Genomic DNA, 27,991 nt, shown 5'->3' on the forward strand with positions numbered 1-27,991 from the left:
CCGAGAATGATGATGATGATGATGATGAATAACTTCAAGATTTAAATATTTCAAATCTGAACTTTTCTAAAAGATGCTGACGTTACATTTCTATCTTTAATTAAAGATGAGATTACTTAAGCTACAAAATTTTACATGTGTCAAGATAATCATAAAGAGCATCAGGAGCTAAGTCTACACTTCTATAAAAGTTTTGATATTTTGAAATTTTGCAAGTATTTAAATTATCAATTTATGGTACTACCTTATTACGCCATCAATATTGATGTCATAAGGTCAGATTGAAATCTTTAAAGCTAAATATCTTAAAAACCAAAAATAAATTTGGAAAAAATTCCAATTAATGTATACTCTTTAACATACAAAAATATCATTTTCAATGCAGGAATCTTTTTAAAGACAGCATTACCTATAAAAGCGATACCAGATTTTAACAATTTATGTTAAAATCAAAATATTTTTGCTATATCGATTGAAGAAAGTAAGAATAAAATTTTAAGATATATTGATTCACTAAGCTTTTGGTCTTAGTGTCAACGAAATAACATAATAAACAAAAAATACATAAAGTTACAAAAAACCCACTAACTACTATTAATTTATTTAGATATAAAAAACATAAAAAAAATATAAATAACTATTATACTATAGTAAATCTTAAGACATCATACGTTCGTAACATGGTTTACAAATAATAATTGCAAAGTGGTTTTTAAATCTTTGTATTATATGTGCAATAGATTTTAGAAAACCCTATTCCTTAATTTCGATGCTTACTTAAAAAAATAAAGTTCTGTGTTAAATCAATGTAATTTAGTAATTCATTTAAATCAATTTATATTTTTAGTTTGTGAACTCAATACTATCGTCACTGATTTCATTTGAATAATCACAACTCTCATAATCTACACATGGATCACATAGCCCAAATTTCTCACAAAATTTTACTGTTTGTTGACGAGACTTCAAATTTGATTTGCTGTCCAGTTTAATAACAGCTAAATTTTCTCTAAATTTACTGCAAAAATTGCTTGCTTCAGTCATCATGTAAAAATTTTGTTCCTTCTCGAAATTTTCAAACGTGTCAATCTTCCCTGACTTCTTCATGTAATGATCAGTTGCTTTTAAGACTGACAACCATTGTAGATCATACTTTAAAACTACCTCTGAACTTGGCGAATCAAAGTTTAGTATTTGCATAAAATCATTAGATGGTAAACATTTTCCAAGTGCTAAAAACTTTGTGCTCTCTTTTGAATCATGCTGCACCAATGCTGCAAATTTGACATGATGGTGGGCAGCAAACCAGTATGTTGGTTTTAACAAGCGAAGTAACTCTTCTGCTGGATCATTGTCAATTAAATACTTCTGAATCGGTTCCTCTCGTAGCCATGGTTTTTGCTCGTAAATTTGCTCAATATCACCATACTTTTGTATATTAGAAGGCCAATCATGACTTAAAAATATATCAATGGGACTACCTTCCAAGTTTTTAAGTTTTGCAGTAGTAATTTGTTTTATATGATAAAATGACCTCTTTGTACTTTCATTAAATGGCGGTTTTTCAAAGTAGCCTTTGTGGAAGTCATTTGTGTTAAATATTCCTGACATACCAGCTATACGAATACCACCAACATTGATCACTCCAGCATAACCTAAGTAGTAAATATTTTCAGCTACCCAACCCCCATAAGGAAGTTCCCATAGATGATTGGCAGCTTCATGATTTCCACCAATGAATATCGTCAGCAACGGAGCTTTTTTACGACCAGCATAGTAATCGTGAAAGTCTTTCATCTGACGATACTTCTTTGGAACAGCCATACTCATCAAATCGTCATGATTACGAGTTGCTTGAAAATCGCCACAACATATCAAAAAGTCAATTTTAATACTTTCTTTTTTTTCAACATGATCAATCAAACTATATATCAAATCAAGATCACCGTGCGTACAACCTTGGACAGCAAATTTCATTTCTTTATTTTTGTATCTAAAAAATAATCCATGCATACATTTATACTGAAAGTTAATGTTTTGCTTTATGGGTAAATACCATTGACAAAAATTGACATTAGAGTATGATGCTAACTCATAAAAAAAAGAAATTACTAAATTCACAGGACTTTCGAGGAATAGAAAAAAATAAATAAACGGGGCAATAAAAAGGGCATTTTCAGAAATATCCATAAATATGAGCTCATGAAAAAAAGTTCATTACATTAAAATAAATGTTTCCTCCATTTGGATACGTTTGCAAGTTATCAAAACTGTTTTTTACACCTTTATTATTTAAAAAGAATTAGCTTTTAAATTTTGCATTTGGCAGCTGCTGTTATAGACAAAAAAACAATTTTTAGCGATGCATAAAATAAGAACAAAATATTTAATTGGCATATTCTAACAAAAATAACTGCAGGCTGATATTAAAATAAAAATATTAAAAGAAAAAAGAGCTACAATATAAAAAAGAAAAAATTTATTGAAATTAAAAAAGAAGAAAACATGGCTATTATTATTATTCTAATTAGGATTAAATTTGAAACTTGAAAAGGCATTTACAACTTTGGGACTAGTCCTTGGTATGGAGATGATTCCATAATCAATTTTTGTAATTCACGAAAATTTGGATGTTTAGCATCTTGCAACAACAGAAACAATAACGATTCACTGGTTGTAATGAAGCCACCACTTTGACGTATCCTTTCAAAAGCAATCATTCGATCAGTCATACTTCTGGAAGATGTACTATCAGCAACAATATGCACATCATAACCCATCTCTAAGAAATCCAATGCTGTTTGTTGAACACAAACGTGAGCTTCTAAACCAAACAAAACAACTGACTTAAGATCTGGCCGTTTATCTTTCAAATGATTGATGACCTCTGGTGTTGCCATTGAAAAAAGTGTTTTCTCAAACACGGTTGCATTTGTAACATCAAGTTCAGGAACAATATGACCAAGACCTTTAGGATATTGTTCTGTAGCAACCAGAGGAATTTTGAGTGTGTTTGCAGCTGTAATCAAACGTTCTGCAACAACACAAATTTCAGGAAAATACGCAATGGAAGGTCGAAACTTTTCTTGAATATCACAAAGCAAAAATGCTGTTGCATCTGTACACATTTTACCAATTCTACGGACAGCCATTTTTATCTAATACATATAAGAACAAAAATAATTAAACAGTGAAAATATAAGACACTTTGAACAAGCAACAAAGTATTCTTATTACTTTCTAGGAACTGTTTTTAAAATATTACAGCGTTCGAATTAACGGTCCGTGAATTGCGATTAACAAGTCATTTTTTTTCTTCACAAATCAAATTTGCCTGACAAACAAGAAATTCGCAGATCGAAACTCAATATTTAAAAACGTGTATTGCGCATAAATTTTATTTTCGGTGTTTTAAAGTTTCTTTATTATTGCAAAAAGTAAAAAATAAGCCTGTGAATAAAAAAATGTGTATATATTCAAGAATATAAATTAATTAAATCATGGAAAAAAGAAAGAAAAGCTTCTTCATTTTACAAGCAGCTTTTTAAGTTTCACTTTTGCTTAAAAAACGTGGCTGTGAAAACAATTTTAACGAAGTTTAAACTTGTATAACTAAGAAAGAAGAAGAAATTGCTCGTAAATATTTTGTTACTATTTAGGGTCATTTCCTGAGACGAAGTTCTCATATCGCCATATTTAATTACAAAACTATTATAAAAATTTCTTGCAAAGCTTTTGCTGTATTTTGTTATAAATCCTACAAAAAACCATATCACAAAACATTAAATGTGATTGTCCAGGGGAATTTGATTAGCGTTAATAGCCAACATTAGCGCTATTTTCCATTGATAATTAATAATAATAATTAATCTCATGTTATTTCTTTTGTTCTTTGTAGAGATTTAACGTTAAAATTTAATGCTAAGTTGTTTGTTATCAATTTACCCTGGACAGTCACGAATGTCATTAACATCTGGCATTTAACGTTCCCTAATTTAATATAAGCTGAAATATTGTTTCTCCCATAAATTTATGGGAGAAACAATATTATAGATAGAAAGTTTAATTAAGGTCTTCCCTGACAACTTTTTCTACATGGTTGTAATTCCCAGCTGTATGGTGTACATTACTGGGCTAAAGGATAATTGAAAACACTACCTTAAAGTGTACTGCAATCGCACGCCTACTGCAAGCTGAAAAAAAAAACATAAATGCTGAAAAAATTATTGTAATTTTCGTGGATTACTTTCAATTATCAATTCGAACACTGTATTATCTTTCAGGTGACTCTATGGTAATGTAACTTTACATGTACATGATAGTTATCACCTTTCCACAAGCTTTCCGTTTTGTCAGAACTTTTGTTGTCTGTTAACCTACTGTTAAATACATATATATTATATGTACTTAACAGTAGGTTAACAGACAACAATATATATAACAATATATACAATAATATATATATTTCTTCATGTTTATTTAGGTGATTAGTTATCTGGCTACATCTATTTGTTTACTCTGAACAGAGAATGTTTCACCCAATCAGACCTCCGATCATGACAGGCAAATACAATCAATGTAAAACATATTGAACAAGAACTAATTTGCGCATCACTGACATACTTCTTGAGTATGTCTCACATAGCATGTCCTACACATGAACTCTACTTACCTTTTTCTCCAGAACTTTCATAAACATATACAAAGCCACAGAAATTGGTAGGAACTTAATAGTACCTATGGTAAGAAACACTAGGATATAAAATCAGGGGAAAGCGTGATTTAGCAGTTTCCTAGTCTTTAAAATGCGAGAAATTAGTGTTTTTTTTACTTGGCACCAGATGGTTTACCAAAAATGCTATTTAGGAAGTTTTACATTACCTATACAATATATTTTAAAAGCAAATCCACAAAGATGAGTGTTAGTTATTTAATACAGAACTGATAAGGTCCTCCTTTAAACTTTAAACGCGATTGTTGCAGTACGCAGTTATCTTTTTAAACCCTGTTGTTTACAAATTTTATAGACTTCTGAACATTGTCACATGCAGGTCATTGTTATTGGAACAATAAGTTTCTTTGCTCTTTTTTATTTTTTTGCAATGTAATTTATTTTCTCTGAAACACAAAGGTCTATTACGAAACGCAGAAGCTTACATTCGGACTGTACTGTAACTTGCTCTTCTAATGTCACCCATACAGCCCCTGTGCATTTTATGTAAGTAAAGGAATTTTGCACTTATACTCTTTACCTCTGGGAAGTTTAATTTTTTAAGATTATATATTCACTACCTTCGCATTACTGATGAGTGTGATTTATCATGTACGTACCTAAATGCTAAATGATAAATATTTGAGATAAATCTGTAACATTGTGTATAACTGAAAAAATGTAAATTTGATTGCAATCTCAGTTACTTAATGTGTAATACAGAAAAAATGCTAGGGGAAAGCTTCACCCTTACTCTTTAGTTGCAGAGGGATTAAAAGCCCCCTATTTTTAAAACAACACCTTTTTTTATCAGGTACTCCACCCTTCTTAATTTTAAAGTAACTACCCTTATATTAACATTTAGTTGAAGTTATATTTAAAGACATTAGAGAGAACTTTTTTCTTACCTACCAAACCTTAGCAATGTTAAATTGACAGTGAGAAAAAGTTCTAGCAAATTAAATTGTGCTCTTGCTTATTCCATTTATTTACTTTGTCTTCCTTTCATAGTCACATATTGTGACTTAATATACCTGGTATTTTTAGAACTTTCAGCAATGTCTCTAATGCATAGACAAGTCTCTCTAATATTCTAACCTTGTCAATTTTGAAAATTTCCACAAGCTTAGTTTACTGAGTTTACTGAATCTTTTCACAATTGCCAACTTCAAATGATTTTTTCTAACAGGCTTGGACAGGCAGAAACAATAACTTAGATATATTAATAAATGTAGGATGAAACATGCTTCTTCAATTAAATGATCTGTCTTACTTGAAGTAGGCAACCTAAGAAGCAATAATTTATTCCAAAATATAGAGTAATATACAACAACCCCTATTCGCTAAATCCCACACTTTTTACTTAGAAATTTTCAACTTTCTTATTTTCTCAATATTTCATAAAGTCCACATTTTCTTGCGTTTTATCCGTCGAAATCCACCATTTTTTATAGTTTATTTTTCTGATTAAACCCAATTTAGGGTCATCTCCCGTATGGAAAAAGGTCCCTTAAACATGTGTTGCCACAAATCCCATTTATCAAAACTCGTAGCAAAAAAAGAAGAGTAAATTATATAACTATATATGTTTAATTTTGTGAATAATTAATAAATGTCTATACCTTTTGCCACAAGAATATAGAAGTAGCGCTAAAAAACATTATTTATTCAGCCTTTAAACAGCTAAGAAACAACAATCTGCGTGTGGATACTCTTCCAAAACAAGTTTTGATACAAGATGAACACTTTTTACCAGATGTTTTGATCACACTGGCAAAAAACCTATGGCAATTTTTAATCTTAGTCAACCGAGTTCTTGCTTTTGACCGAAGTCCTGCTCAAATTTCTTCTCTATTATGTTAGTACAATGCAGGAATTTATGGGCTTCTATTTTGCACATTGCGCTATTTTCTGCTTGCTGTACAGTCCCTAAACCTCTTCATGTTCCCGTAAATTTTAACCTGGATAGCAAGGTAAAGTCAATGTTTTTTCTATTTTTATTTTTATATTAGTTAACTAGTCGAAATGGCATGTTGAAAAAATCACTTAATCAGGGGAAGAATAGAAAAGAGAACTGTCACTCAAATTTTAATGACTTTAACAAAATCTTACAAAATAAAATAAAATTAGTAACCATTGTCTCTAATATGTTTTAACGATGATCAAAAAAATGTATAGGATCATGTACTTTTGATGAACATATGAAGAGATATTGGAGTTTAAAGGTTTTCTGATGACGTCATCAACCCGTCAGTTCAGAAATGGGTGGGTTGACACAGCTTTAGGAAAATTGGTCCTAATCTGGACAGACGTCAGTTACTTTCCACTGGTTTGCAAGTTATTTAGCGTTAAACTTAAATGTGCAGGCAATGGCTTCACTAATCTTTCCTTTGAAGTTACTATTGTTTTAACATTAAAGTTTGGCAAATTACAGAGCAATTTCATAGGTGATGTTTTAGATTTAGTTAAAGAAAATTGTAAAAAATATAATCGACTTCGCAAAAGTCACAGACAGACAGACAGAGAGACAGAAACTTAGAGACAATAAGGCTCATAGAAAAACCCACTTAGGCAGAGAAAAATAGAAAACAGCCGTACTTAAATTTTGATGACGACAGCAGTGTCCGATTAAAATAATGCATAAAAACATGTATATACATTCAACGAACAGATGTAAAGCAGATTTATATATACGTTTAAAAAAGTCTCCCCAAAGTACAAAAAAATTGCCTTTAACGTATAGATCTTTGCCTTTAATGTATAGATCTTGAAACGCTGATCAAGAAAATGTATAAGAGGGTGAGCTTTCGGCAAATGGTTGCCGAGATATTGAGGTTGAAAGGTTTTTTGATGACGTCATCTATCCTCTATATTTTAAAACGGGTTTGGGACACAGGTTTGAAAAACTTACCTAAATTAATCCCAGGGTGTCCCTAGTTATGCTAGGAAGTAGTGAAAAGTGCCTGACGTCACCACTTCGTTTCCAAGTTGTAGCATTGTAATGGTTTCATTAATTTAAATTAAGATATTGACGTTAAATTAGTGCTATTGACATTGACATTCATTTTCGGCTACTTCAAAGGAAAATGAACACATTCACTTTGCCTGTTACAGAGAGACAGACGTACACTCCCTGTATTATTACATAGATTTATACTTGTTTTTTTGCGTTGCATACATGTTTTATCATTCCTAGGGTTTCCTGGGACATAACTGCGTATATTCATGCACCAGGCCAAGTTCCGTCTGCATTACAACTTTTAATAGTATAGGTGTTTTAGCCTGTGCCTGTCCTTTGTGATGATGATCAATGCGAGTGTCAAAGTGTAAACAATACAAATTCTGCTGATGCGAGCATTGCTATATGCTTTTCTACATTTTCGCAGACTTTGTTACTGAAAACCTACAAAGTTATTTCTGGGAGATACTAGCAGTACAAGAAATTACATGTCCGTCTCTTAATTACAGTTTAACACAAACAGGCTATATATATACCCTTCACCTCATGCCTTATATAAATAATATTCAGTCTGTCTCTATATGCAATCTTTGACACTTTAATAACTCATCTTCAGTACCTGTTACAAGCTCATCTCCATTCTTGTACAAGCATTAAAACACACACACACACACAACAACAACAACAACAATTACATGGTATAATAAAACAGCTTTGTTTTTATATATGTGACTGTCCAGAGGAATTTAATAACAAACAATTAGCGTTAAATTTTAACGTTATATCGCTATGAAGAACAAAAGAAATAAAGGTAATTAATGCTAGAAAAAGTCCACTTTAACGTTATAGAGCTAATGTTGGCTAATAAGGTTAATAGCACTAAATAAATGTTACAAGCGTTAATATAATTTAACATTGTCTACAGATTCTGAAGTTTTTTTAAATAATAAGGCCAAATCATGACTTAGTATAAGGATTGATCTTTGTTGCGCATTCTTTTTGCGGTAGAAAAGTGGGGGACCTCTGAATCGTGAACCCCAATGATGATCGAGCGTCTACTGGTATAGTGACTCCCTCAATCTTAACTTCCTTTTCTACATGTTCGAAATAGTATGCATGACTATAATTTCATTTTCATAAATTTATTGTTTATTTTTCAGATCATAACAAGCAAATATGAAAAATATGCTTCGTTTTCAAATTTAAAAAAAATCTTTATCCACATGACTTAAATAAAACATCAAAATTCATTCGGAAATTTCGGCTACATTTTTATAAAATTTATACAAAAAAAAAAAATATATATATATATATACCGCACGTGGGTTTTGTTTATAAAATTGTTTGGATAACACTTTCGGTATAAAAAAATCCATTAAATTCTGACCTGCTATGGTTTCCAATTGTTTTGTCAAATAAAGAAATTATCTGCAATTAAATCCATGATAAAATGTCTGTTCCACCTGTAAGTGCAGTTTTGCAGACTTGCTTCATCCGTGCTCTGTCAGCGTTCACCTCCACATTAGTTAAGAACCGCATGGCTGGATTTCTTGTGTAAGACCTGGTTACCAATGACGAAGGGGCCAGGCAAAAGAGATTTATGTCTACGTAGTTCTTAACTAAATCAGGAGTTGGTGAATTAGGATTAAAAGGACCAGGACTATTCAATAAGATCTAAAAGTGTGCCATCAAGACGGAAATCTATCTAACGTTTTGCCCAACCGAAGGTCGAAATGAGCTACAGGCAGTAAGTCGTGCAGGAAAGGTCTCAGCTCTGTTCGTATTATTTGACATGCGGTGAAAAACAAATTTTGCTGACACACGAAAATTTAAAATGGAATATTCAAGCTTTTTAACGTTAATAGCGTTATTTTAATGCTAATTATTATTATCGTCTTAACGTTATTATCATTACAAAAAAATTTTTATTAGCGCTATTGACATTATAGCGTCAATTGTTAGCACTAAAGCGTTAACATTAGCGCTTTAAACATTAATTAACGCAAAGTGGTTGTTATCAAATTCCCTTGGACAGTCACATATAGTAGTAGAATATATTTTTACCAACAATATACAGTGAATCTCGTGTATATATTCAGCGATTCGGTTTGGTTCCTATTTTAGGTGAAGAGAGTGCAGAGCTAGGCACATTTTGGAGTTTTAAGAACAATGTTAGGAAGTTTGAGCAAAGATAATTTTTTGGAGCAAAATCTAGATAGCTAAGCATCATTTCCAGACAGTTTTTTATTGTGGTTACCTTTCATTAGCTAATTATTCTTCCGTTTCCACATTTTTTAGCATTCTTCCCACTACAAATTAGGTTTGTTTTCACCCTGCAAAATTTTAAAAATGGCGGATGTAGCATAAATGTGATTCGTCAACTAAGCAAAATGTCAATCATCACTACAGCAATAAAGCTGAACCGAATCGCCGAATAGGCCTATAAAATTCTGGGCCACGTCAGGGAAAACAGCAAATTAGGATATCATAAACTAATTAGGCTATGAAAATTTTTCAAAAGCAATAAATCACCGTTAACGCGCCATCCACATCTTTATTTCACGCTCTTTGTGCGTGTAATATATAAATAAAATACTTTGAGTTCGATTACTTTTTTAATTGGGAGGTAGATAAGCTTTTAACCACATTGTTCTAAGGATTTCCAGTAAATCAATGCTCTAAAGCTACCTGGATACTAAACCATAAAAGACTGGAAATCTCAAACTTATGATACAAGAGATTATTATTTAAGTTACTCTTACGATTCAGGAAAACTCTAACAGAATTGGGTATAATCAGTTGAAGCAGTTTTTTTTCCACCATTTAGGACCCAGCTAACGATTTGGTCAGATCGCCAGCCGTAGATTAGTGGTTATGTTCTGCCCAGATTGCAAAAACGGCCTGTTTACAACCAGGACAGCCGGATTATGTACACATGATCCGATTATGTTTTTTTTGCACTGGTTATGTAGTGGTGACCGGATTATGAACGCTGATATAATGGCTGGCCAGGCAGGCTGTGATTGGCATTTTCTTCGAACCTTTGTGAATTAAACATTCTCTGGAAGATAGAACACCCCTAAAAACTAGAGATGGCGGAAGAAAAAAGTCATTCTTAGTAAAAAGGTAATTCTTAGTTTAAAACTAATCTTGTAGTAAATACATTTCAGCATAATACACTTTGAAGTAACTAAATTTCACGGAACCTAAATTATTCTTTTTGCGGGAATTAAGTTTGGTGAAAAGTTATTAAACTTGCGAATCCCAAAATTTAGTATTTGCCGCGAAATTTCGTTTCATTTGAGAGCAACAACAACTTTGCCACCAGGGCTATTCGCTTTCAGAAGTGATGACGAATGATATAAAAGCGGTCGGCCCCGAATATATTTGTTCTATAAGTCTGGAATAATATTTGACTGTGTCATACATAAGTCAGCCTGCCCCGATTATGTTCGTTCTATAATAAATGAGAAATAATATTACACTGTCGTATATAAAAACTGGCCTGCCCTGATTATACAGTGCCGATCGCGAGTAAAGCTACACATTTTCGAGAGTAAGAGTACAAAAATAAAACAGTGAGAGTGCGAGTAATTCACTCCCGAGTACAACGCGAGTACAACTAAAATGATATTACTCGCATTTTTGTTAATCATACTCTCAATGATTAATTATATTTTTACTCGCAAGTGTACTCACATAAGTACAGTTTTTAAAGTCAAAGTAATACGCGCGTGAACACATTTAATTTTTTTGCGAGAGATATTAAATTGTAAACGTTAAAAAAATCAAGTTAAAAAAATTAAACTTTTTTTGCGAGAGATAATAAATTGTAAACTTTAAAAAAATTAGGTTAAAAAAATTAAACTTTTTTTGCGAGAGATATTAAATTGTAAACTTTAAAAAAAATTAAGTTAAAAAAATTAAACTTTTCTTGCGAGAGATATTATATTGTAAACTTTAAAAAAATTAAGTTAAAAAAATTAAACTTTAATTTTAAATAGTGAAAAAGACTGTGTTGTTTAGAAAGTAAAACAAATTTATTGTGGCATAAAAAAACTGAGAGTAAGAGATTACATGTTTTTTTTTAATTTTTTTTTTGCCTATTAATAAAAAGTCTGTGCCCAGAACTACGTTTCAATATCATCAAAAACATTGAGGATAAAAAGAGAAAAAACAAACAACAACAAAAGTATAGTAAAAAATGTATTAGTTGTTAAAATGAAAGTATATATACAAATAACTTTTACCGTTCAGTTTGAATGTTCAGTTTTATTACATAAAGTAGTTTTTTAAAAACCAGATGCCTTTCCGTTTCTTTCAATGACTTTCGGAATTACCTTGCGTAAGTGTGAAATATACTTTCGGCATTTTTCTGGCGTCACAGCCGACCATATTTCCGAAATTGCATTTACCAATTCTTCTTTCGTGTGCGGTTTATAATCATTTCGAATTTTTTCCTTCATTTCATGCCAAAAGTTTTCTATAGGGTTCATGTCTGGTGATTCAGGCGGGGTTTTCCACCAGTTTATTTGATTTTCCTGCATCACTTGCGACGCTTTCAAACTGGTGTGTTTGGGGTCGTTATCTTGCATAAACCTATGCCCATCTGGAAATACATCGGAAATAAACGGTTTCAACGTATTTTTTAAAATTTCTTCAGAGTAGAACTCTTTGTCCATTATGCCGTGAAAAATTAAAATTGGAGATGCGCCACGTTTTGATATGCATCCCCAAACGTTAAGTTTAAAAGGATGTTTTGGTTTTCCTTTTAATTTTGCTGGCTCCCACCAGCGATGAAAAGATACCTTTCCGTTCCAGTCCATTTGAATGCAACTCTCGTCTGTCCATAAAACATTGCCGAAATCATCTTCCATTTCTTGTACTTTTTTAGCGAAGATAAGCCTTTTTTGACGATTTACTTCCCTTACAAGTTGACAGTACTTTGTCCCAGTGGAGTACCAACCGAGACCACGTCTTAATCTTTTGATTTTACTTGTAGAAAAGCTAACATTAAATTGCTGAAGCAAAAGTTGTCCAAGCTTGTTAGCAGTGAGTTCGTCGTTTTTCTCCATGCAGGTGTCGATAAAATCGAGAATGGGGTTTGTAACATTTATTGGTGACTTCGGTTTCCTTGGAAGATTTGCGATAGAATGATGCTTGGCCCACTTTTGAAAAAGACGATATATCGCTGACCTTCCAACATTATATCCTTCACTTTTAAGTCTTTTCTTAATTTCGGTGACACCAAGGTTTTCATTTTTTAAATTGATAATTCTTTGACGAACATGATCAGGTAATTGTTTCCCCATTTCGAGTGCTCCTTCTTTTTGGTTTGTTGATAAGAAATAAAAAACCGAAAAACAAATTCCCTATTAATCACTTCTGTTTTTTCACTCCCGAGTACAGTTAGAGTAAGAAATAAAAGAGCCGAAAATTTCATTCATCATTTAATAACCTTTGTTTTTGTACTCCCGAGTATAGTTAGAGTAAGGGATAAAAAAGCCGAAAATCGAATTTCTTATTTAATGACTCTGTTTTTTCGCTCCGGAGTGCGATTGTGCTGCTATGCGACAAATCATTGAAAGACTAGAAAAGCGACTAGCTGCGTTGGAAGGGAATGCAATTGCCTTATCCGCAAACTTTATCGACGACAGTGACGAAGCATTACCTTCAGTCCAGGGGTTGTCTCCACTAAAGGCGATGCAGAGGACGAATATTGATGATGACGATTTTCAAATAAATGAAAGATTAAATAGAAAAAAATACAAGGTGGACACAGCTCCTACTATAGAAATTCCGACCGAATTCTGGCCGATAGCCAATGAAGTGAGACAAGGGGCGACATCTTTCAAAAACTTTAGCTATCTGTTGCTGGCTAAATTATTTGACCACAAGGAGCTTGTAGGAAGAAATTGTCGAGGAGTTAAAAAACCTGCGATTGATGGCTACAAACAAGATATTGTTAAAGCTTTTTGTTGGAAGTTTTATCCAACCAACATGGCTGCACCGGGTGCATGGAGGGACTGTCAACGTGCAATTGATGAATTTATACGACGTAGCAACAGAACAAAGAAAAATTATAAATCATGCATGTTGCAGTCATAAAACTCTTTCAGTTAATAACTTTTTTGTAAATATTTTTTTAGATGTAAATATTTTTTATTTTTAGATTTTTTTAAAAAAATATATCATTAAACATTAAACTGTTTTTTTTTATAAAAAAAATCCCTCACGTTATTTTGTTGCTTCGATCTTTAAACATCCCAACAAAAACAAAAAGATAACAAGCTTAGTGACGTCCTGTTTCTACGGCGATATTTTAAAATTATACAGATTGTTGTCTGAGTTATAAAGCAATGTTTGTTGAAAAATATTCAGAAAGCAAAGTCTGCATGTGGCAATTGATCACCATAACTATAATTAGATATCATTCTGACTCTGTGTTTGCGAAAGAACATGCTGGAAGTGATTTCACATAACGAAAGTAGCGAAAGCATTTAAAGAAGAGACACAAAAGTTGAACTTAAAAATTTATTTTTTAATTATAAACTAAATTAAAAAAAAATTAAATGGTGAATTAAAATTAATGTCTTATGTTTTTCTTTAATATAACTCGCGAGTAACATGATATATTTTTTTAAAGATTTACTCGCGGGTAGTTTAATTATTGCGTACTCGCGTTATTAAAAAGATTACTCTCGTTTATTTTACTCGCACTCGCATTGTACTCTCACTCTGAACTATTTTACTCGCATTTATTTGCACTCGTACTCTCAAAGATGTGTAGCTTTACTCGCGATCGGCACTGTATGTCCCTTTTATAAGTGCCAAATAATATTTTTTGAGTAATAAGCCGGCCTGTCCTGATTATGTTGCCCTGATTATGTATTTTCTGCCCTGTTCTTAACCGGTGCAAGCTGCCGTACTTAATCAGGCCAATGTTCATTATCCGGGCAGAACAGTTATAGCTCTCGTACTCTGTGTGGGAGACCGGGGTTCGATTCCTCTTGACGGCGATTCAACATGGGCGAGTGAATGTTACCATAGCCCTGGGTTAACCCAAGCCATGTGAGGGAAATTGGGAAGATGGCACACTGTGTGGGCCCTTGGATGTTGCCGGGAATTGTCTAGTAGAGTGCGGGCTCTAATTGGGTCTGCGTAGCTCAAAATGAGCATTAAATACTCTAGGACTCTCCATCTACGCCATGGCCCCTCCTGGAAATAATAGACAGGGTATATCCCTCATATTTGTGAGGCTAGCCATGTAAAATATGCACATCTATCTATCTATCTATCTACCTGTTCTCTACGGTGTGTGTGGCTGCTGTGGAACGGGCCAGTGTTTCCAAGAATTCTAATTCTTACCACCATTGAAGTAAAATTGTTAGCTCGCGCTCGGCCATCAAACGGAAAATGCGATACCTATTGAATAAACCCAACCGTCCCGAGGGGTATAATTTGCCATCTTTCGTTTTGTTTGTTTATACATGAATCGCGTGTTATTAAATTAAAAGTGTTGCTAGACAGATTGAGGCTGCAAATTCTTGTTAGAAGCGCAGCGAAACCTACGTTCGTTTATAGCTTGAAGCAATGTCCCGACATTTAAGCAAACATTCTATCAACGCCAACAGGAAATCATCAGTAAGAAGAAACGAAGAAGATGATGATGCTTGTCTCGAAGAATGCGAAGGAATTTATTTATCAGTTATGCAGAATTTAGAAGAAGAAATATCGTCTCCAGAGGAACTAATTTTGCGTAAGTCAATATAATATATCTAATTTTGGGGCTGAGCTAATTTAAAGTATATAGCCAATAGATATCAATTATAATAATATAGATAGATAGACGGAAAGATGTGCATATGTGACGTACAGAGTGTGGTTTTCTATACGGAGTAATACTCTGTATAGCTGCTATACGGAGTTTTGTTTAACTATACAGAGTCTGCCAACGAATGTTCTTAAAGTGGAAATATTGCAATATATGACTGTTTAAAACTATTTCCCCAAAAAAATGAAAAATAATCACCATAAAGAACAAGTTATCCATCGTAAACATACCAGGTATATATTATAGTTATACGGAGTGTGGGAACATTAGTTTGATTGCAATAAAAGGATTATGGAATACAGTTTATGAGATACCGAGAGTATGTTATGCAGAATTCGCTATGGGGAGTATGCAGAATTTGCTATAAGGAGTATGCCATACGGGGTATGCTATACGGACTATGTCATACAGAGTATTCTATACGGAGTATGCCATACGGACTGTGAAATGCTTCATATACGAAGTATGCTATATACATGATTACTATACTGAGTGTGACAGGCTTAGTATATGGAATGTGAGATGTAGTATACAGAGGGTGACATGCTTAGTATACGGAGTATGACATGCTTAATATACGAAGTATGCTACACAGAGTGCGACAGGCTTAGTATACAGAGTGTGCCATGCTAAGTATGCAGAGTGTGAAATGTTTGGTAGGAACAGAATTCGATGTATTGTTAATGAGTTAAGGTTTACAATGGCTGGTATAAAAGTACACAATTTTAAAGTAACATAAGAAAAAGTCATTGATTGTATGGTTAGTTTTATTGCATATAGAAACATACAAAACAAAGTTATAAAGCTTAAAATGAATATAATGGAAGCCATAAAAATAAACTTCATACAAAATGCAAATAGTAAACTACATCATACAGTTGGACTGCCAGTAACTCAAACACTGGTTATCTCGAACTTTTATTAGATGGAACTGTTATCTACGGTAATTGGTACTCCGCATGCTTGTCGCATATTTTAGACGTTTTTCTTCTTACACAAATTATTTGCTTGTTTTAGGCACAATTTCCTAAACTGGAATAGCTCAGATTAAATTTTTAATAAGAATGCTTTGTTTAGACTTCAATGCTCATGCTGCATTCGCTAATGTATAGCCAAACCAGTCTCGGCATTATACTCTCAAAGCTGTCTGCGCCGCTTGCGGCTTTGAGATATTTAAATATTTCTGTCTATAGGGAGTAAACATGTCGCTATATGAAGTTATACTCCATATACGCTTGCCTATACGGAGCCGTACTCCATATAGCTGCACACGCCGAATGAAACACATGTTTTGCATGGCTAGCTAGCCTCACAAATATTGAGTCTAGATCAGATTGGAAGAGGGTCATTAATATACCCCATCCAACCCATGGTAGCATGGAAAACGGACGTTAACCCAAGAATGATGATGATGATGATGACAGAGCTAAATGTTATATTTCGCACATAAAGTATGCGTAACTCTTAAAAATCATGCAAACAATTTTCTTAAAAATTACAATTAGCCTCCGGGAAATGGAAGCAAATGATATGAAAACATTGTTTTAATGTCCAGATGTTCGACCTAAGAACGTAGAACGGCAATAAAATCCTTTTTTTGATTGCATTTTAAAAATTTAAGAACAAAGAATGGCGATAAAAAAGCTTTGTTAGATCGAATTTTAAAAATTTAAGAACGAAAAACGCCGATAGAAAAGCTTTTTTAGATTGCATTTTAAAAATTGAAGAACGGAAAGTGGGGATAGAAATGCTTGTGTTTTGTTCTATTAAGAACGTCAAAAGTTAGTTTTTTAGATTTTTTCTTTTTTCAGCATTAAAATTTGATTTGTTTTCAAAATCTTATCGTGAAGGGAAAAGTCCTGAACATAGGGTTTTTCTGTGTGTGTTGTTAAACGTTGCTTTTTGTAAGAAGAACTTTTAAAAGTTTTGCATGTTAAAAATTATGCTTCAATGAAAAAGAAATATTACTAAAAGTTTATCGCAGCATTAGTTTTTTTAAATATTAAGACGATTGGATATGCATTTTTTTTAAAAAAGCTTGTGTTCTTTTGCAATAGTGTTACTTTAATTTAATGGCCTTCGTGTTTAATTTTCTCTCGCAGAGTAAAATGTTTATAAGACAGCAAAATAATTATAGATTTTCAACCGCATGTTCCGAAATTTAAACACGTAGCAATGCGCAAGTTATAGTTATCAAAACGGGTATCGTAAGCAGGTAGCAATGACTTTTATGTAAACATGATTTTACAAAAACACAACCTTAACTTCCTTACATGTAAATTACATTCAGGCGGTACTGTATCTAAGAGTTCTAGGACCACTAGCTACCATTATTAAAATAGGTGACACAAAGGTACATGTATATTACAGTCCAAACCTGGTCTCCAGCCATCTCACAGAGCACTTCTTCCACATGTTGGACAAGAAAATTCCTCAATCTAAAATATTATTGGCATATGTTTGTACATAATACTGGCAATATAAATATGAAAATAAGGTTTTCTTATGTTAAGTTTGATCTTTGCAACCCCTTTGTCACAGCAAATAATATGCCAATTCCCAATTAGGGGCTTTTCAATAAAACATAATGTTTTCCATATTTTTAGCAGACACTGTATCATCAGAAAATGAATATGTGTTCCATAATTTAGAGCTTATAAACTTAGTTTAATGTACTTACGTTATTGATCTATCAGTGCCTTATGCTGATGAATAGTAAAGTAATAGTAAATAACTCTACACGTAACTTGTTGTTGCCATTCGTTGGCCTAGCTTATGCATTGAATTTATGATTTGTACTTGAATGTGTTACCATTCCCTGGTTGTGACATATGGGTATTTTCTGTTCCTCAAGGTGGGGTAACCATACCAATAAAATAGTGTTGAAAAAAACATCTTGTTTACATTACTAAGGGATGATCTACAAATTCTGTGCCAACTCGACTTGTCAAAAATCATCTTGGTAGTTTAATGATTGTCTGTTTAATTTTGTACCAAACAATATTATTTCCTATAATAATCCGTTAAAACTAATTTAAATTCGGCTCTAATTGTCTAACTTTTTTTTCCTCTCAGTTTGAACTTTGAAAATTGGCTAAAAAGAGCCTAAAATTGGACTCAATTCTTTTTTAATGTTGTTTTTTCTTTCAACCTTCTCTCAATTGGAACGAAAATGTTGCAATTGAAACAAAACATTTATTATTTCAAACTCAATTTTTACCGTATTCATTCATCCTAAATCTGTAAAAATTGCAATGCTAAAACAGTTTTTGTAAATTTGTAGATTTTAATTTACTGATGTACACTTCAGGGGTGCCGTTTTGTAATACTTAGCTACGAAACAGTTAGCATTTCTTCCTCTTACATGTTTACAATTTCTAGTCTATCTACGGAATAAAATTGATTGATACATGTATAAGAATGCCATTTCTTATTACATTGACCTTGTTGCTGGTGAGAATCAGATCTCTTTAATTATTTTCTTTTTTTAAATAAAAAAAATTAGTTTGAGCGCCCAAACCAGTATACCAGCGTCTAAAACCATCTGGATACGCCACTGGGTTCAGTCTGGTGACTGTGATACTAAATCTAATGTGAAGTCTGCTTGACCGAAAGTTATGATCAATAAGAAAAAAAACAATTTCATTGTGTAATTGATCAAGAATTTGATTAAAAATGGCTACTATAGTACAATAAGTTGCAATTCAGGCCCCAATATTCTAGGCGGCCATATGAAGATGGAAATCATAAACAGTTTTATCCCTGACTGTTTTGTTAGCTATAAGCAGTCACAGTCATACCCAACTTGCCATTGATCAGTTGGTTTTGTGAGTGGGTCCTTAAGGTGGCTGGTTGGTAGCAAGTTAACGTGAAATAAACATGAGCTTTGTATGAAATTCACATTGTATAGCTATGGTAAAAACATCTTAATAACATCTGAAGTGTTTAAAGCCATGCTTAATATCAACAGAAATTATCAAGGTTAAATGAAACACTCGATCATACTGCCTAAACATAACTTACATACATGTGAGTTTTACCACATCAAGTAACAATCTGATGTGGATATAAGGAACTGTGGCATACATTAACCTTTTCATTGTTACCATTATAATGCAAGTCAATGTAATAGGATAACTGAAAAATACAAAAATTCAGTGCTGTCTTTTTGCGTCACGACAGTTTGTTTATTTTTATAATTTATTTATCTTAGTGCTTCAGCATGCAGGATACAATCCTTCCAAAAAGACATTAGAAAAGTATTGGGGTCCAAGTATTGGTAAGTTATTTAATTCCATATTTCTTAACGTGTGTAATGCCAGTCTGAAAGACAGTAAGAGTTCAGATGAGCTAAGAAGCAGGCTAAGTATCCGTAGAATTAAAGATATTATCCAGATAAGAAGATTGAATTGGATGGGGCACTTGGAAAGAATGGAGGAGGATAATTGAATAAGAAAGTGTAGAGACTTGATAGTTCCTGGGGCAAAGCAGACCGAGAAAGACTTGTCAGGAGGTTATATAAGGACAGACTTAATACAGATAAAGTTGAGTTTAGATCTAACACAGTCTAGATCAGATTGGAAGAGGGTCATTAATATACCCCGTCCAACCCAGGCTAGCATGGAAAACGGACGTTAAGCGGAGAATGATGATGATGATGATGATGATGTGCAAATTTGTCTGAGGAACAAAGCTTTGTGGTTTTCCACACTGTTTTGACAAGCATCTAACATAATAACGACAATTTCGCCACTATTTCCTTCTTTATTGGGAAAAAAGTAATAGTTTGTTGCTCCAGATAGGATTTATGACCTATAGATAAAATTTTTAGTGGTATTATATTTTTATTTTCATAATCTTTATTTTTTCTAGATTCGTATGATTTCAATCAGTTTTGCTCAATTGTGAAGCAAGAGAAAAAGCCAACAAAGAAGGATCTCTTAAAAGCTTTTCAAAAGATAGATCGTAATGGAGATGGCTATATTACACATGACGAGTTATTCCAAGTGCTAACCAAGGTAGTAACTTCGTACCTTTTACATCTCTAAAAATACAATAACATACTGCTTGTGATTTTTTTTTTTTTTTTCAGTTTGAAACGTATTAGTAATGTTTTTATTGTTGAAAGAAAGGATAAAAAGACTAATGTTTGCATACGTCCTTGGGAAGAAGCACTAATAAAAGTTTAGACCAGTATTTGCACTACAAAAACATACAATTAATTCCATATTTCAGAGTAAACATGAATATTTGTGTGTACTTGAAAAGTTTTGTAGCTTTTCTGTGTCATTTTATTCACTTTTTTTTGCATGATCATTTCTATGTGCACACCAAATAAGACAACTTTATCTCATCTAGCGTGGTGAAAGAATGACAAAGTCAGAAGTTAAAATGATGATTGAAGATGCCGATTTTAATGGTGATGGAAAGTTAGATTATGAAGAAGTAATAACATTTTATTTTTAACACAAAAATTATTACATATAGCTCCTTAGCTGTAACTAAAAAAAAAATCAGTTTTCTCTATGAATATAAGTTGTTTTATTTGCTGCAGTTCTGTGACATGATGGATGCTACATCAAAACAATGTCGCCAGTTTTATGCTCCTGGTGCAAAACCCGATCAAAAACAAAACTTTGGAAAAAAGGCAAGCTTAAATGATGTTGTTCCTCCGCAGAGGGGAAAACCACATCGAAATTTATCTAATGTTAAGGAAGAAAAAAGAAGTAGCGTGATGCAGGATGAAAGAGGGAGTGAAAAGAAAACATCTCGATCTTCCATAACATCAAAACTTTCAGCAAAAGAACAAAAAAAGAATGATGAAGCTAAGGATGAAATAAAGAGAAATGTTGCTCAGAAATTAAAACATGAACCTCAAGATCTCAATGTATGTTGCTGTTTTGTTATTTTGTATACCACTTAATGAATGTGTTTAGCCTTAATATACCTAAAAATGTTTGGACTTTTACCAGCATTTATCACAAATAAAGCTAAATATTGTATTTGTTGTTTTCAGAAATATGATTTTATATCCATTGTATAGCAAGAGGTTCAAATTGTTTGTTCTTTATAGAGATGGCAGTTTCATTCCACAAAAGGATGTTTTTACAAAGAAGACAATGGCAAGATAGAAAGTCACCACTATCAAATGAAAATCACTCAACCGACAACTGTGTGGATTACCATTAAACCCGCTCCTCCCAAATATGGTAATGTTGTTTTAAAAAATCTTTACTTCTCAAAGTTTAGCACATTTTTGGGCAATGATTATCTTTTTTTAAATTTCGAAATGACCAATTTAATCCATGTGAAATTGCTGTATGATAATATTATCGGTTGTAATTTGGTTCCCAGGTGTTTATTAAGGATTTGCTAAGGCGATATGTAATAATGAACAGACACAGAGTATCATGCTTTGTAGCATTAATCTGAGTTTAGAAGAAATTGACCTTTTTACTTTTTATGGACAAAGTAGGAACTGTTTCATGAACTTTAAGGCGTTATAACATAATTTCTGATCATAGAGACGATAAATAAAATATTATACTACAACACATCAATATGGTCATATACTGATCCCAATAACGTGGTCAAATATATTTGTACCAGAAAAATGTTTTCGTATACACCAATTTTTGATTCAGTATAAGTAACATTTTTGAAATTCAATATCGCCATAGGTAAGTTCAATGATGAGATCTTGGACAGTGATATGATGCTTTTTCTTGTGGATGAATCACACGGGAACAAACTTGTTGCCTTCACCAATTCATTAATCAATGGAGTAAGTTCCTTTTTTTCACCTCTTTTGCAGTAAGTCATTTCAACGTTTACGCCAAATCATTTTTATGTCACTAAACACTTCTTAGACTTTCCTCCCTTTTTACCTTTCACTCGTTATATATTTTTTCATTGAGAAGTTGTCAGATCAAAACAGCGTAAACACTTTGTTATGTGATCAGTTTGACATGCATGAAACTTTTGATTCATTTTATGTCTTTACAGAAATATTGCCTCCAAGCCGATGTCAACATTGGAGTATACAACTTGTTGTCATTCTCATCTGGAAATAAACTTTACGCAGAAGAGTCAGACAGTGGACAAGTTAGTTTAGTGAAAGGACGTGGTGAAGATGCGAAGCTGACAAAACCATGCAGGTAATTACAATTTCGTCTTGGTTATAAACAATTCCCTTAGGATAAATAATTTGTCAAATAACATAATCAGAAGAATAAGAATAGTCTCGATAGCCTGCCATTTCGGACCTCAGCTAGAGTCACGTGGTTTTTAATGGGGTAGCATAAGTGTATCAAAGTAAGAAAAAAACCGATTTTGCTTTACCTGCTTAGATATTATTTGATAAGTATTTTTAGGAAGTCAATTTTACTCCTAGTCACCAATTAAAAATGTTTAAAGCAGTCAAGAAGTCTGAATTTGATATTTTACCTAACATGTCAATCAATGAACTGGCTAACTAGCTCTGCAAGTCTGTACTTGTGGAATAAAAACACAAGTTGATGATACGACTTGATTATATGAACCAATATTAATTGATTTGTTGAAAAAATAATTAGTCACATCTGGTGGTGGTTATACAAGGCAGACAAAGTAGACAAATGGAATTAGCAAGAGTACAATTTAATTTACTAGAACATTTTCTTACTATCAATTTGTTGTAACTATTTAACATTGGTTTTTGTATGTTCCGTATATTTTTAAAAGCGCTTTCTTATGTCTTGGAATATGAGTTTAAAGTAATAGTGTGTTTTCGTTATATATACCTTACAAGGGCTTGACCTCGAAGTAATAGGGGTGAAGGAGGGGAGTGGTGGGGGCGGCGTACTCTTTAAAATAGGAGGAGGGGTTACTAATAATAGGGGAAGTGTGTTTTAAAAATAGGGGGCTTTTGTTTTGCCCCATGGTATTTGATGATTTTGTGTTAAATCAGGTGCTCATCGTAATAACCAAAAGTGCAGATCACCCAAAAGATATACACAACTCAAAGCGAGGAGCATAGAACTTTGTCTCCTTATGTCATTTAACTTTTTGTCATTTAGGGATACGTTGATGGAAATTTTTTATCGTTGTGATCTTGATGGAAATGGATACATAAGCCAAGAAGAATTTAATGAATTTCAAATGAGGGCGAGCGGAGAAGGTTGCGATGATGAAGCTTGGGATGTTGTCAAAGGTAGTGTATTTCAGTTGGTTTTGTTATATAGAATCTGCTTCTGGTGTATTTGTTGTGTTAACGAATAAAAAAAATATTTTGATATCAATCACAACTAATTTTCAGTATCTGTATATTTTTACTGTTCATGTTTTTATTTGTATCTGTGTGTGAATTTAAAATAATTTCTGGATGAAGAAACATTGCATAGCCAAAAAAAGGTGTCTGTTCTCCACTACAGAATAAGTTTAAAACGATGTAAAAATTGTAAGGCATTATACTGAAATAGAAAAGTTGCTTGAATCAATCTCGTAGGATATCCTGCACATAACAACAGATTTTAAGACCAGTTATTAACAATGTGCTTTCTTTGTTTTTTTCAGTAAGTTATTGTAGCCAATGTAACCATACCCTTTAACAGTTCCTTTGTTTTATAGAAACAATTGAAGTTACTCCACAGTTTGAGATCACACCAAATGGATTTATGAATTTGAATCTTATGGAAGCACGTGATCCAGACGGGGGCCAAGACGAACTGTGGATTACTATCGAAAGTATGGGTTACACTAGAAAATTGCAGTTGACAAAGGTATGGATTACAAATTCTACAACTTATTTGGCTTTGAAAGTTCCTTTAACACAAGTACTGGTTAGACTAGGACATATTCATAAACAAACGGTCGGAAATTTTTGTACCGAAGTAAGGAGTTACACTAGGAAATCACCATTAACAGAGTTAGAGTTAGGCATTACGCTCACATTTAACGAGTTACAGTTACCGTAAACGGGACATGCTGGGAATTGGCCATTAACTAAAATACGGATTACACTTGAAGTTTACCTTTAACACACGGGTTATGGTGGAAAAATTGACATTAACAAAAGACTCTCAATATGCTCAATTTCTATAACATTAAAAAATGGTAGCGTTTTTTGAATTTTCATTGGTTGTTAAAAACTTATCCTTCTGCATGAAAGTTAACCTGTACTTTCAAAACGTTTCTTAGTGCGCATGCACAGAAACTAATCACTAGGACTTGTATGAAATACGATGTAATCACCACACCTCTTGGCAAAACATTTTAATTAAACTATCCAAATTTTATTTCCCAACCGGTTTTTAGGCTTGCCCGTTTCAAGTGGAAGTATACACAAAGCGTGGAAAAAATGATATCACTTTACTTGGCGTTAGTGACGGTGGTGCACCATTGCAAAATGCTTTGATGGAATCAATAAAAGCTGTCTCAACTGTGACGCAGATAAGAAGCAAGAGAGATTTATTGTTGCACATTGCGCAATTTGAAAATCGTATTTCTGTGGCTGTTGACAACCAGGTATGTTTTTATAGTTCGGTTGACAACTAGGTGCATTTTAAAAGTTAGATTAATAGCCAGATACGTTTCAAAATTTGATAGTGAAGTGTTAAAACTCGCTGATCAAAATGTAACTCCTTAAAATTTAATTGACAACTGGCTATAGTCTTACAAACTGATACTTTTTTGTAGTTTTATTGACAACCTGGTATTCTAATAATTATCAATTATTCGTTTGATGGCGTAAAATAAAATTTAGGTTGATAATGTTATTATTAGTATCCATTTTGTTGTTGTTTTGTTTTGCTGTGGTTTTGTAACTTTGTCTCAATTTTTTGTAATATTTTAATTTTCTTTCAGTCTCACAGCATTGTTGGTATACAAGTGGATTGCAAAGGTAGTGAGAATTTAATAAGTAATCAGGGAAGTTTGGAAAATGTTGAAGATATTGATCCCAAAAGCATGACGGTAAGCTTACTACGAAATGTTTCATGAAATTACATGTGTAAAAAATCGTATTTTCGAAGTTTCACCGCCGTTTGTTGTGCCATCTCATTTTCCGATGTAAGTTGCACGCTTACTGCTCTATGAAGCTTTAAATCTATCTAAGTGGAAACCTATCCATGATGCTGTTTTACCCATGATGCTGTTCTACCCATGATGCTGTTCTACCCATGATGCTGTTCTACCCATGATGCTGTTCTACCCATGATGTAGTATATTATTTTTTGTTTTTAGATTATACATCATCTCACGCCAGAACGAAAAAATGAAGCGATGTCACTGAAGTACCAAGAAAGTGTAATACGATAATCCGAACGTGCTGGATGAATATATCTGTCATTATGTACGAAGTTGTAACTTCATGAAGTCTCCGCCTAAATGTAGATTGTTTTAAAAATTCTGCTCCGTTGTAACACTATTTTTGAACCAATTTTTCGCACTGGTTATGAAATATATAAAGTATAAGTTTATTAGCCTGACGCTCAATGCAAGTTATTAGTGTAAGAACGTCAATGTGTTCCTCTCACATATTGTAGTGAACAAACATGATGCGACATTGATACATAAAGTGTGCATGCGATACGATGTTATATATGCCTATTTCTTAGTGTAGGGCATATACGAAACTGCATATATTGGCTGAATGTATGCATGTCTCATCGTAAACATATTAAATAGGTTTACTCCAGTCTATGTGTTTTAGGAATACCCGTTACTTCATTTATTAATCTCTCCGTAACTCGACGTTTTACCATAGCGCTGATGATGTCACTTTAATTTTTCAGCGAGATTCTTGTTTCAATTCTTCCTACTTCGTATTTTGATGGGGTATTATATGAAGTGCTAGCACTGTGTACATGTACGTTATTCTAATTTTTTATTTATTTAATTATTTCTGAAATATTACTCAGTTTTTTGAAGCAACACGAAGTATATAGTTTTTTTTGGTTCGTAACATTCCCAGCGAGCCGCCATGTCGCATTTTAATATGAATTCACTATAGCCATGCGCTAAAACCCTTTACATATTTCGACCCCCTTCCACCACTCTTATATTCTATCTTCTTCTCGGTCATATCGAAGACTTGTTTTTCCAATGAACCTAAGATGCATAACAATTCGTTTATCTCATTCTCGTCCCCAGAGCTCTTTGAGATAAATCCTCGAAAGTACTTTCAAGTTTATCTCAAATATGTAGCTCTGAGGTCCAGTATGCGTTTATCAAAGCCCTGAGAACAAGGGTGCACATTATATAAGGTATGTATTGTTTGAACTCCGTGTACACTCTCCCTAAATTTTACCGCTCTGTCAAAAGTCTGTTTCGAGGAATGATAACGCTTGTGTCATATCACTAGAAAGAGTTAAAATAGTGTTTATCACAAAATGTTCGCAAATAGATTATAGATTCGGAAAAGCTTTACGCGCCCTGACACGTAACAAAGGATTTTGTCGGTAAACTTTTTGTGTTGTCGCAAAATTTGCTTATTTTTCAGGGAGTCTATAGGCTCGCTATGCACTTTTTTTGCCATAAAGCTATAGAGGGGGACAAAATTGACGAATAATTGGACGAACCCACAATTTTATTGGCTTATAAGTATTATCAGCTAAATGTTGGATGTGGTTAAACTCAATTAATCGCGAGAATATATAAAAACCAGATAAAAAACTTCATCGGATAAATAATTTTTTCCATACATATTAGTTCCATACATATTAGGAATACTTTCATAAAAAACGGATTAAAAGCAAAAAAATCCGATAATGAAAACCAGATAAAAAAGTCGAATCGTGATTAAAATTAAAAATTGAAACTTTACTAATTTGTTTTCGCATCAATTATGTTAATTTCAAATTCTTCAAATTTTTGCAGCTTTTAAATACAGTAAAACAATATATCAGCAAAGATATGTTTTGATTGACGTCTCAAAATTTTACTTGCCATAATTCTTAACACTACCAATTTGATCTGCAACAACAATATTCTGCTGTATTCATTATTTCCAAATGACCACTTTTTCCTGCCCAGATGATTACGTTATTTACTCACCCAGTTCGTTTTATTAAAAAATTGTTTTATGGTAAAAATTAGCGCATAGGTAGACATATTACCGGAAATTTGATTTCATTATAATATGATGTGATATGAAGTCAGACACATTTCTTGCCCACTCGGCGCGGAATTTAAATTATGCATGCCATTATGATTAATTATGGGGAAAAATTCAGTCAATAACATTTTAAAATTCCGTTTTCACATTTGAAGATTTAAAGTCTACGTTGTTAAGTCTTTTACGCTAGGAGGCCCGATCGGAAAATCGGAATATGTATGCAGGGAAAATTACGCAGAGTCACAAACAAAACTTGTCCGGGAAGTTTACTGTTTGCTTGTCTATTTCTATTGTTGTTTGCCCACACAGTTTTTGTGACAATCCTGAGCCGCTCTAACGGGCGACCTAGTGGCACTACCAAATATATGAAAATAGCAAAACTCCCTGTAAATT

The 27,991-nt window shown here is 32.9% G+C and overlaps 3 protein-coding genes across 3 annotated transcripts; 1 reads left to right on the forward strand and 2 right to left on the reverse strand.

Moving 5' to 3' along the window:
* Positions 1 to 399: 399 nt before the first annotated feature.
* Positions 400 to 2,237, reverse strand: LOC130629364 (uncharacterized). Its single transcript, XM_057442518.1, has one exon. The coding sequence runs from the start codon at positions 2,188 to 2,190 to the stop codon at positions 844 to 846; it is 1,347 nt and encodes a 448-aa protein (XP_057298501.1). The 5' UTR covers positions 2,191 to 2,237; the 3' UTR covers positions 400 to 843.
* Positions 2,238 to 2,483: 246 nt separating this feature from the next.
* On the reverse strand, positions 2,484 to 3,185 carry LOC130626622 (isochorismatase domain-containing protein 2-like). The gene has a single exon (XM_057441334.1). It carries the CDS (start codon positions 3,150 to 3,152, stop codon positions 2,559 to 2,561), a length of 594 nt encoding a protein of 197 aa, XP_057297317.1. The 5' UTR covers positions 3,153 to 3,185; the 3' UTR covers positions 2,484 to 2,558.
* Positions 3,186 to 15,202: 12,017 nt separating this feature from the next.
* LOC130629367 (EF-hand calcium-binding domain-containing protein 7-like) lies at positions 15,203 to 26,421 on the forward strand. Its single transcript, XM_057442522.1, has 13 exons — positions 15,203 to 15,429; positions 19,718 to 19,783; positions 20,377 to 20,522; positions 20,863 to 20,949; positions 21,059 to 21,391; positions 21,578 to 21,713; positions 22,185 to 22,288; positions 22,510 to 22,661; positions 23,562 to 23,695; positions 24,112 to 24,263; positions 24,799 to 25,008; positions 25,348 to 25,455; positions 25,726 to 26,421. Exons 1-13 carry the CDS (start codon positions 15,264 to 15,266, stop codon positions 25,798 to 25,800), a joined length of 1,869 nt encoding a protein of 622 aa, XP_057298505.1. The 5' UTR covers positions 15,203 to 15,263; the 3' UTR covers positions 25,801 to 26,421.
* Positions 26,422 to 27,991: the final 1,570 nt, after the last annotated feature.

Source organism: Hydractinia symbiolongicarpus, chromosome 2 (assembly GCF_029227915.1).
Source record: "Hydractinia symbiolongicarpus strain clone_291-10 chromosome 2, HSymV2.1, whole genome shotgun sequence".
Lineage (NCBI taxonomy): Eukaryota > Metazoa > Cnidaria > Hydrozoa > Anthoathecata > Hydractiniidae > Hydractinia > Hydractinia symbiolongicarpus.